The following is a 12,603-nucleotide window of genomic DNA, read 5'->3' on the forward strand; positions in this document are numbered from 1 at the left end:
CTGTAGGTACAAACTTACTTAGAAAACATATTAACATTATCTGTGTTTTATTGTATTTATATGTATTTTGGTAAATATTTCCCAGTTACATTTTAATATGATTCAGGCCACATTCAAGGGGTCCACAAGAAGCCACCAGGAAATTATTTTGATACTTTTGATGTAAAGGATAAAATAGACAATCAGAAAAAATTGGACCTGCGGTAGCAGGTAGATAACCAATGGGCAACCAGTGTGCATCACTGGCACATAAACACACACAGAGACATATATACATATGTGTGTGTACACATGTATGCATGTGTGGATATAAATATACACACACATGCAAGAAAACTGGGGAGAGATCCCCACCATGTTGGCTGGAATCCATATGGCAAATTAAAGGCAGACATGGGCTATTATTGCATTGAATGGGCAGACAAGAATAATTGGTGATCTACAATGAAGTTCCATATTGATTAGATGACAGATCCATCAATCAATCAATAGGTGTTTAATAAGTGTCTAGGATGTTTTAAACAGTGTGCAAAGTATTGGAGGTACAGGACAAAAATGAAAGAGCTCCAGCCTTCCAGAATCTTATAGGAAGAACAGAATAGACCTTGCCTAGGAGTCAACAGTTGACTTGAACATTAAATGGAGACAGAAAAGCCAGAAGTGGGGGAGTATTCTAGGCCTTGGGGAAAATGCACACAAAGACATCAGTACCAGAGGTGGAAAGGGATGTAGAAGGGGCAGAAAGCAGTCACTTTGGCTGGAATATATAGAGAGTAAAAGGATGTAACATAACCTTGGGACTCAGCAGATGATCCCTAAGAGGAGCTGGGGTTGGGGGGAAATCCATCACCATACAACCAACCTGGCACTGGGGCTCTCCAAATGGATCTAGGTTAAACTGCTCAAACAAGAGAAGGCCACAGGTGACTGTGTTTGTCTTCAAAGCCTTTGTAGCTTAGATCTATCTACCCATGCCTTAGCTCTGCTGGCATAACTATCTGGAGTCCAAGATCTGCTCCATACTTTGAGGAATCAGCAGAGGGAAAGAAAGAAAATGAAATAGGCATTCACCTACTATGTGCACAAACAGCTTTTTACAATTACTATCTAATTTATTTTGATAGCAATCCTGGGAAGTAGGTACTATTACTGTCCCCCTTTTACAAATGAGGAAATTGAGATACACAGAAGTTGAATGACTTGCTTAGGGTCACATAGTTATTATTTATTTGAGGACAGATTTTAACTTGGTTCTTCCTGATTCCAAGCCCAGCACTCTATCCATTGCCCTAGAGTAGGATTTCAGTGAAACATGTGTACCACACACTATGTGGAAATAAATAATGTCATTTTGCTATCTATAGACAAGCAGATAGTATGAGGCAAGACTACTTGCTTTGAGTTAGAAGACCTGGCCAAGTTTTGTTATCTGTATAAGTTAGATTCCTTCCAGGTCCCTTCAAACTCTAAATTTATAAGTGTCTGGAGAAAGTGATGGAAGAACTAACTGGTTGAGACAGGGGCAAGTGGTTCCACTAATTCCAAGCATTCCCATGTCCTGGGAAAACTGATTGACAAAGGAATCCATGTAGAACAGCCTGATGATTCCGTGACTGTAAAGAGGGGTCCCAACGGGCCCTGTCTGTCTTTGAGCTTTGTTTTTCATTCCACTAAAGCAAAATCTTTTTTCTCTTCCATCAACAAGAAACAGAACAAATATTTTGTCTGGCCACCTTTCATTCTAAATGCTAATTTTATGGACTTGGCCATTTTCACTGTACGATTTCAAAGGCTAGGAGTTCAGCAGAACATATCTTTGGAGGGTCTGTCCTTTCTAGTATAATTCATCTTCACTTCTTCACCTGGGTGAGTATGTAAACCAAATGGCCTCATCTCTCTTGAGTAATGGAAGGCAGGAAATGAGTCTTTGTTCAACACCTACTAATTGGCAGCCACTGTGCTAAACACTTTACAAATATTATCACAGTTGATCCTCACAATAATCCTTTAAGGGAAGTGTAATTTTATCACTACTCAGCCCTGAGGTTTAAGGTGCCCATTTCAGAATTCAGATGACTTTATCTGAATGAGAAGGTGTTTGAGAAGAGGTGGAGGTTGAGGGGAAATGCAAAGATCATGGATTTAGAACCAGTTTATTTGAATCCCAACTTTGGCACATACTTTCTGTGTGACCTTCAGTTCTCTCCAATGGAGTTTCCAATGGAGTCTGTAAAATGGAAACAACAATTATCGTGGTTATAGCGCTCTAATGGGGAATGAAATGGAATAGAATTGTATTTTTAAGCGAAGAGTTCTGCCTTAGGCATCAGGTCTTGAGCTCAATTTATTCTCTGAAGCTTGCTACTTGTGTGACCTCAGGCCCTTGCCCTCCTCAGACTTTATTTCCCTAGTCCTAGCTAGGCAGGGTGATTTCTGCTACTTCTCATTCATTTTAAGTCTATGAATTATTTCCTGGGCTGGACTAATTCAGTTAGCATGCTAACAACTGAAGGGAGATGATTCCTTCTTTTATTGCCCATTTCATTTGCTAAAAACTGGCCAATACAGTCCAGAAATTCCTCCTATTGCTCATAGAATCTAATTGCTCAATTAGTGCATTTTAAAGATTCTTGGTTTCCTTGGGCTTAGTCACCCAAGTAGCAGCTGCTAACTGATATGAAATGAGAATATAATTCTGGGAACAACTATTGCCACCCTGACTCCACCAAAAAAATAAAAAAAGATATTTGGTAACAGCTGTTCCTAAACATGAGTTCACATTTTAAAAACCTATTATAATAGCATTAATGCAGACTGATAAATATGGCAACAAGAAAAAATTCAAAAATTTTCTCTCACTGGATACTTGGGAATTTTCTAGCTCTAAATCTAAAGGAAAAGATGGCATGGCAAAAAGCAGGATAAAACCCTATAAAATAAGAAGAAAGGATGAAGATTGGAAGCCCAGTGCCCAAAGGTCAGGGAATCACAATCTCAGCTTTGGAAGGAAGTTCAATGGCTGAGTCTTACCTCTGCCTGAAAAATTTCCAGCTGTACAAAAGACCTTCACCCATAGATCTCTGAGAATGGGATCTCACCACCTTTCAAGGCAACTCGTTCTATTCTTTAACTCTAGTAGTTGGGAAGTTTTTCCTAATAGCAAATCTCAATTTGCTTTTTTATAACTTCCATCCTTTGTCCCAGGTTTGGCTTTCTGTGACCAAACAGATCATGTCTGATACTTCTTCCAAGTGACAGTCCTTCAAATAAATAAAGACAGCTCTGGATCCTTCTTCTAATGAAATATTCCTAGTTATTCCCAACCAATATCCTTTGGGGATGTACTGGAGACCATTCACCATCTTGGTTACTCTTGATCAAACTGGCTCTGAACACTGAATATAACATTCTCAAGTCATTGAATACAACACTCTAGATATAATTACTGAATCCAACCCACTAAATATAGTCTGACCAGGCAGAGCATGGAGAGAGAATTCAGGTCCTAATTTCTGGCAACTCTTCTCTTAATGTAGTCCAAGATCATATTAACTTTTCTGGCTCCCATAGCACAAAGCCATCACACAACTAAGTTGATCTTGCAGCCTCCTAAATCCCCAGATCTCTTGGAGACAAAGTGCTATGTAACCATGTCTCCCCCATCTTGTACTTATGAAATTATATTACTCTGAAGTTAAGGAGGATACTCACTGGATTTTATATACATCACAAGTAGAATCCAAGTTCCCTATTATTTCTGAGAATCTGATTCGGTGACAACTCAGAAATACTTATTTTCAAAAGAGACAATTGAGTGCAGGAGAATGAATGGTCCTCTGAAAAGGAGACCAGTGTCCAGATACAAGTTTTAGAACCTCTTCATCACTATTCAATTTTTAGCAAGTCCCTTAGCTACTGTGACTCTTGGTTTTCTGTAAAAAAAATAAAATAAAATCAGATCCATTAATCTCTAAGGCCTATCTCCGGTTTCAAACCTATAATCCTATTAACTCCTCTCCCTGCCCCCACTAATTCACTCCTCTAGAATATTTTTTGGTTACTCTTCTTGACTTTTTCCCATTAATATTGCTTTAATGACTGTCAGACAAGATACAACATTTCAGATAGCCTTGTCTCTTCCTTTATCGAGCTAAAATATAATTGTGGTTCAGAATCCCCCCTTTATTTTCTTTCTCAATACACTTCCTTGTGTGAATAACCATTGTCTGCGGCACCCCATTCCAAGACATAGTCCTCCTAATTCTTTCCCTTGGATGGGGTACTCTTATTGGATCATCCTTCATAGGCTTCATCTATAAAATTTTTAACTTTATCATCTCAATGGTACTTATAAAGTAACATGTCCAAAATACATTGACCCTCTTTTCTCCTTATGGTACTTAATAAATCTACTTTGTCTTTTTGTTCCATGCAGATTTGATTTCCTATTTTAGGTTTATTTTCTTTGATAAATATCAATTACTCCCTTTCAATAATCTAAATTGAGCAAGACTGCCCATCTAATATAAGAAATGAAAGAGGAAACTGTAATAGGACACTATGAAAAGTAAGGGAAATCAGTTTGCACCTATCTTGTCAACTAAGTTTAGTCATCAATTTTAAAAGATAAATTTTCATCTTTGAGAAAGGCAAAACAGTTACTCTGTTCAAAGAAACTCTACAAGGTTTGGCATTTCAATTCAACACTGCAGGTCCACTTCTATTTATAAAAAAGAAAAAGATGGAGCTGAGATTCTGCCATGAGTACATGTCAACAAGTACTTATTAAGTGCCAACTATATGCCCTTTCCCTGGACTAAGTATTAGGGATACAAAGAAAGGCAAATATAGTTGCTGCCCTCAAGGAGCTTACAGTCTAATGGGGAAGCCGACAGGCAAGCATCCATAAATAAGTTTATGATAGAACAAATTAAGGCTCGTCTCACAGGGAAAGCAGCAATAACAGCTAGTATTTATCTAGCACTTTAAAATGTGTGGCTTTAAGCAAGACTGGGAATGACTTTTTTCAGAAGATAAAATTTTAAGAGAATCACAGAAAGTCAAAAGAAGATGGGAGAGAGGAGGAATTCCAGACATGGGGAAACAATTCTTTAAGCCATCATATTGTGGAATGAATATCCTCAGTTATTATCCCTGCCCTCTTGAGAGGATGGTGTATTGAAAAATAAACTAGCAGAATAGCTATTTTTATCTATACCCTATTCAAGTCCTGATTCTGACACTTAGTGGAAATGTTCCCCTAGGGGAGTTAATATGGCCCAGGAAAAAGAGTTCAGAAGTCAAAGAACCTGGAGTCATAAAATAAATGCTTTTAAATTTATTTTGAAATTATGAAATGGGGGCACTTAGGTGGCACAGTGAATAGAGCATCCTGAAGTTAGAAGGACCTGAGTTCAAAACTTAAAACATCCTAGCTATGTGACCCTGAGCAAGTCACTTAATTGCAATTGCCTCAGCAAAAAAAAAGAAAAGAAAAGAAAAGAAAAGAAAAGAAATGAAATGAAATGAAAAAAGAAAGAAAGAAAGAAAGAAATTATGAAATTAAATATACCAAAGAAAATTAGATGCAGAAAGAATGGAAGCTCCTCCAATGGAATATAAGCTCCCTGAGAGAAGACATTCTTTTCCCTTCTTTTTGTGTGCTCAATACTTTGAAAACAATTAAAAAAAAAAACATTTAGTACATCCACCATATGACTAGCATTGTGCTAAATTCTAGGGACACACAAAGAAGCTTTTAAGAAGACTATCCTTGCTATGCTCTCATTCTTCAGCAAGCCCACAAGGTGGGGCACAGCACAGAATAGGGGGCTGGGGCACAGAGTGACTATTTCCTCTCCAGAGACTGAAGCTGACTATTCAATGACTTTCTCAGTTCCAAATCCACAGGCATATATGATGGTTTCATTTTAAATAACTGAAACTACTATGGCTGGGGAAGGGGGAGACAAATATTACTAGCAACCACAAAAGTGAATTAATCAGATTTTACATTCTCTTGATAGACAGAAAAATCATTTTTAGATTAAAAAACAAATAAAAAACAAGAGTTAATGAACACAAGTTCAATCCTTTGCACAACTGCCTAGTTGGTTAGTTGTTTGGGAGAGGTTTGAGGGGCAAAGGGAGGTAGTTTGTGGTTTGGACATGTTATATTTCGGGAAGGAGGGAGAATCTGGACAACTTCCAATTTCTGGTTTATCTATTTAGTTAACCTCTGTTGTTTTCTGGGATTATTTCCAAGACAACTAAATATGCAGTTGTCTGCCAGTAGACTTAATTTCAGACAGCTCTGACGAGGTCTGAAACTGCTTCCTTAGCATTCGACACACAACTTTATATTAAAAAGTAACAAAGATTATTCAAGTACAACTGTGACTTGGAAATGTTTACTTTCTTTTCCTTTAAAGTAAGCTTTTTTTTTTTTTTTTTTGCTACAGTAAATTAGAAAAGATATTGTGTTCCAGCTGCATTATTCTAGTTGCAAAATCACAATATATCTGTTCACATGGTTACAAAAGGTGTTAGTCCTTTAAGTTTAGAGGGGAAAGCAACTTTAAAAATCAAATTGTATCAGTGTCCAGGGACTCTAACGCTATGAGTTATGACCCCTTGCTCACCAACTAAAGTGGTAAACTAGACCTTAAACCATAGCCTCTAACTTTGAAAAAAAAACTTAATTGGCAAGAGCAACAATAACATGGTGTGTTGTTTGAATTGCTCATCCTCAAAAACAAAAACAAAAATAAAAACAAAGCAAAAGAAAAGAAAAGAAAACAAACAAACAAACAAAAAAAAACCCTTCAAAGTACTGGCTCTCCATACCCTAAAGAAAAGCATACTGGAGGGAGAGCATGGACACAGAATATCAGAATTCTCAGAGACAGCAGAGTGTATTGAAAAGGCTCTTGGATTTGGAGTGAGGAGACATACTCTTAGCCCAGCTTTTTCTTTCTACCTTGTTTGCCTCATGGAAACCTCTGCAGAGAATCACAGAATCTCAGAGTTGGAACCAGTGGTCCATAGAGTCCTGTGTAAGCCTACTATGGTTTAGTAGAACAGAGAAATAAGTGTTCACTTATTTTTTTTTCCTGAGGCAATTGTGGGCACACAGCTAGGAAGCATTGTGTCTGAAGTCACATTTGAACTCAGGTCCTTCTGACTTTAGGGCTGGTGCTCTCTCCACTGCCCTACCTAGCTGCCCTTCATGTAACCATATGATCAAAGTGCTCTACCCATACCTTCCTTTGGAACAGCTCTTGGTGCTAGAAAATGTTTACCTACCTCTCTCTTAACTCTCTTAACTTTTCTCCTTTGTAACTTTCACTCATCCTTCCTAAATCTACCTTTTGGGCCAAGTAGACCCCATTTAATCCCATTTTCCATGAGAACTAGGAAGACTCAAGTTCAAATCCAATGTCAATGCTAATTTATTAGCAGTGTGACTCTGGGAAAGTCACTTCACCCTATTTGTCTCTATTTTCTCATCTGTAAAATGAACCGGAAAAAGAAATGGAAAGCTCCTCCAAGAAAACCCCAAAGAATTGGAAACAATTGAAAACTGACTCAACAATAACAATGGATCCCCAATGTCCCCACCCAAATTCCTTCTTTAGGTTAAACATACCTAGTTCCTTCCATCTATCTTCTCTGGGCTGTGATTTATTCTGTAAAAATAAAGTTGGTTTCCAAAGTCCTTTCCAACTTGCCATGCTCTTTCATATCGATTTATAAATAATTTCCTTTACTGTCATTATTTGGAAAATCCAGAGACAACATGCTATAGTAGAATAGTGAACATGGATTCAAATTCCATCTCAGTCACTTATTAGTTGTGTGACCTGGGTGACCTGGATGAGCTGCTTACTTTCTGTGCTTTTCTTCATCTCCATAATGATGGAATGATCTCTTCCTGCTCATTATTGACAATCACATGGACAGATGCTAAAGCCACCATTGAGAGGGTTTAGTGTTGCAGGGAAACCCATCACTTGCATTCAATATTTGTACAGACTCTCTGAGTTTCAGAGTTGAAAGAGATCTTGGAGACCATCTAATCCAACAAGTACATTAGCAGCAAGAGGGAAATTAGAAAGAAAATCCCAGCCAGGCAATTTTCAAACCACTCAAACATCATCCCTTGCAAGCTCCCAATAACCATGCTTTCCCCAAACATTTCTAAAGGAAAAGAAATCAGGAAACAGGTACTCAGACAGTAAAGCAAACAATCAAATAATTGTATCATCATCTCTGGGCTAAAAAATAATTGTCTAGTTTTTCTATGCTTTTCTTCAAGAAATGCACCTAGTTTTGTTTTTTATTTGGGGAGAGGGAGGAAAAATGGAGAGGAGGAGCATTTTGAGTTTTGTTTTGCTTGAAGGAATTAATGAAGCTCTTAGCAAGCCAAAAAATATTTCTTTAGACAATTCAATTTGAGGATTTCTTTTCCCCCATTTTGTCTTTGCACTCTTTTGGATTTATCCCTACTGCCTTGCACATAGGTGCTTCTTAAAAGTTTGGTGAACTGAATAGAGTTCCCAAGTCCAGATTGGACCTTGCTAATAGATACATACAAACGTGTGTACATATATGTACACACACATACACACACAAATACATATATAATATGTAAAGATATATACATATATAAAGATATAATACACACACACACATATGTAGAAAACAATCTGGAAAATAGGTTAGGGACAAGGGATGCACTTTGCTCTGTGATTTCCAGGCTTGGGTCCTTCCCAAACAAGACAAACTTCTTAGGACCCATTATTTAAGCCTGTTTCCTTACAAGTCTGTAGGAAGGAGTCCAGCCGGTCCCACCCTCTACTTCAATAGCGGTGAAAGTTTGGGGACTCCAAACACTGCAGCTGGAGCCCCAGTCCAGGAGAAGACTTCCAGATGTTCCCAGGACATACAACCTCTAAAAGCTCCTACACACACATTTTCCCCAACTCCTAATACAGATCAGAAAGGAACAAAGCTGAGAATTCAGGTGGCTGTGCAGGACATACACTGAGGTACGCACATGCACACACATAATACACATAGGCACATATACACACAATATATATGCGTACTACACACTTAGCTATGGCAAAGTCTGCACATTCACACCGTACCGGTGCTAGACACCAAACATAAACACCTAGCCACACAAGCACAACACACATGAGCGAGCACGTGTGAGCACACACACACACACACACACACACACACCTGGGTCACACCTGCCCTCCTGAGTCAAACTCTAACGTGACTTTAGTCCCCCACCCCCGGAACTGAGTCGCACAAGAGAGGAGGAGAAATGGGGTGGGATGTTACCTGAATCCACGGCCCCCAGCGCCCCGCAGAGTGGCCAGCAAAGCCAAGGGCAGCCTTGGCGGCGGCGTCTTCCCGGAGGGAATGCGGCCCCTGCGACTCTTGGCGGCTCAGGCTCTGAGCATCCCTGGCTGAGTGAGCGCGCTCCGGCCAAACTCCCTGGCAAGGTGCAGCGGGAACTCTCCCGAGAGGAGGGGAGGGGACTGTGAGGGAGGCCCGGAGAGAGGGGGGAGCGCCAGCCCCGGGGACAGGAAGAGACTGCCGGAGGGGAGGGAGGGGCAGCGAGGGGAGGAGAGCTGGAAAAGCCAGCAGCTCCTCGGACACGCGTTCCAGCCCCTGCGCCAGCCCTCCGCGCGGGGCGGCCGAGGGACTAGGATCGTGGACGCCTCGATTCCAGCTGTGACAGCTGGAGACCTGGGGAGTCATTAGTGACGACCCCGCCTGCTCCCCAAACCGCCGTGGCTGGGCAAGGGAGCGGGAGACTCGGGCGGTGAGGGGCCCCGCCGGGCTGTCACTTGGACGGGTGTCTCAGTGGTGGGCGCACATAGCTGGAGCCAGGAGTGGGGCGAGAAAGAGACGAAGTGGGAGGGGATGAGCAGAAAGTAACTGTGCCCACTTCTGCTGCGTGGAAGAGGGAGAGTTCTGCCCCGGGAGATGCAGAAGGGACCCACGGAGACCTTTCTTCCAACGGCATCTGGCTCTCCCTTAGCCCTGATGGGCCCAAAGCAACACGAGAAAAATCTGAAATAAAATGGTACCAATTACACTAATCCAAATAATATGAAGACTAACAATAGGAGAAAGTGAGGAAGGAAGGAAGGAAGGAAGGAAGGAAGGAAGGAAGGAAGGAAGGAAGGAAGAAGGAAGGAAGGAAGGAAGGAAGGAAGGAAGGAAGGAAGGAAGGAAGGAAGGAAGGAAGGAAGAAGGAAGGAAGGAAGGAAGGAAGGAAGGAAAAAAGGGAGGGAAGGAGGGAGAGAGGGAGGGAGGGAGGGAGAAAAGGAAGGGAGGGAGGGAAGGAAGAAAAAGAGGGAAGGAAGAAAAAGAAGGAAGGAAGGAAGGAAGGAAGGAAAAGAAAGAAGGAAGAAAGGGAAGGAAGGATGTGTGTGTGTGTGTGTGTAAAGGGGGTCTTTGCGTGTCTGTGTCCATGTTTCTTTCTCTGCATCTCTCCCTCTCTCATTCTCCCTCTCTCTCATTCTTGTTTGCTGTCTCTCTTGTTGTTTCTTACTGTCTGTCTCTCTTCCTCTCTCATTCTCATTGTCTGTCTTTTTCTTTCCATGACACTTCTCTGTCCAGGTGCTCTTTGTACCCATTGGACAGCAACTTTTTCAGTCTCCTTTTCTGGATAACAAACCATATCATACCTCCTTATTTTGGATATTCTTTGGGTGTCCTGGACCCTCTCTCATCTTCTCTGTACTCTCTCCCTTGATGACTTCAGCAGCTCCAATGAGAATAACTATTCTCTCTATGCAGATAATACTCGTAACCCCAATTTTTCTTTGAGTTTTACTCTGGTATCACAAGCCATTACTTGGATATGTCAAACTTGTTATCTCCTTGAATCCTCAAATTAAGGATCTTCAAAAGAGAACTCAGTATCTTCCTTTCCCAAACCCATCTCCGTTCTAGATTTCCCTCTTTCTGTGAAATGTTCCATCATCCTTCTAGTCTCCCAGGTTCTCAATCTTTGAGTTATTCTCAGCTTCTCTTTATCGTTCATCTCAAACATTCTAGTCAGCTGGCTAATCTTGCCATTTCAAGTTCCACAACATCATCCATAACTCTCTCTTCCTTATCGCAGACTTTCATCACCTCTTACCTGGCCTGTTGAAATAGCTTGCTTGTTAGTCTTTCCACCTGAAGTCTGTCCCTCTCTAGTTCTTCCTCCACAAGGCTTCCACTCTGATTTACTTTTAGTGGAAGACTGATCACATCACTTCTCTTCTCAATAAACACTAGAGGCTCTATCTTGTCTCTAGGGTAGTAATATTCAAGCTATATCTTTGTAAGCCTTTCACAATCTTCCTTTACAGCCTTTTTGTATATATTCTATGGTAATTAAACTGGCTTTTTTTCTGTTTTCTTTCATCAAAAATCCATATATTATCTCTATGCCTTGCCCAATGGACCATTGTCCATTCCTAGAATGCCCTCCCTTCTCAACTCTGCCTCAGAATTCCTAGCTACATTCAATGCATAATCTTTCCATAAGAAAGTTCTCCAGATCCTCCCATCTCAGCTTGCCTTCCCTCTCTAACCCACCTTCTATTTATTTTTAATATAGTCAATATATATGCAAGGCAGCATAGCTTAAGAACAGAAAGATGATCTTGGAGATAGGAAGATCTGAGTTGAAGTCATATTTCTTACACATTCTAGTTGGGCGAGCCAGAATAAGTCACCAAATATCTTAAGAATCTAGAGCAATTGAGTTTAATTCAAATAGAAAGGGATCTCCTAAAACATACACAAATATCCCTATGGATCACAGTTTGGATTAAAAGGTCACCTATTAATATTTTCTATGTTTTATTGTTTTGATTGGTTTTGTTAAATATTTCCCAATTAAATTTTAATCTATGTGTTTGATACCTCTGCTCTGGACAACTCTCAGAAACTGTAAATTGCAGAGAAGAAGTTCCCTCATCCAGAAACTGTTTATACTAATAAAATCCCAGATCCAGTCCCTGTCCTACTTCCCATATACCTACTTAGATATATGTTCTTTCTCTGTATAGAATGTAAGCTCTTTGTGGGCACATGTGGGTGTGTTTTCTGCTTCTGTTTTCTCAGCATCTCAGGCAGTGTCTGACACAAAACAAGGGCAGTGTCTAAAGACCATCTAGTACAGGGATTCTTAACCTAGCATCAATGAACTTTTTGAAAATAATATTCTTTGTAATCCTAGGCAAGTCACTTAACCCCAATTTCCTCAGCTATCTATCTATTTATCTAACTATACACACACAACATACATATATGGAATATATATTTTACATATATATACATATGGAATATATGTATACATATGAAATATACACATATGTGGAATATATACACATATGGAATATATATATATATATATATATATATATATATATATATATATATATACACATATATGTGAAAATAGTATGGCAGAAATTAATTGGCCAGCATCTAACACTATATACAAAATAAGGTCAAAATGGGTTCATGATTTAGACATAAAGGATGATACTATAAGCAAATTAGCAGAACAAGGGATAGTCC

The 12,603-nt window shown here is 39.8% G+C and overlaps 1 protein-coding gene across 1 annotated transcript in view; it reads right to left on the reverse strand.

The window, feature by feature from the left end:
- Positions 1 to 9,777, reverse strand: part of LEPR (leptin receptor) — an 84,658-nt gene extending 74,881 nt beyond the window's left edge. Inside the window, exon 1 of the mRNA XM_051996847.1 lies at positions 9,355 to 9,777. Within this exon, the coding sequence (XP_051852807.1) occupies positions 9,355 to 9,777 (423 nt within the window). The remainder of the gene's footprint in view (positions 1 to 9,354) is intronic.
- Positions 9,778 to 12,603: the final 2,826 nt, after the last annotated feature.

Source organism: Antechinus flavipes, chromosome 4 (assembly GCF_016432865.1).
Source record: "Antechinus flavipes isolate AdamAnt ecotype Samford, QLD, Australia chromosome 4, AdamAnt_v2, whole genome shotgun sequence".
NCBI classification, from domain to species: Eukaryota; Metazoa; Chordata; class Mammalia; order Dasyuromorphia; family Dasyuridae; genus Antechinus; species Antechinus flavipes.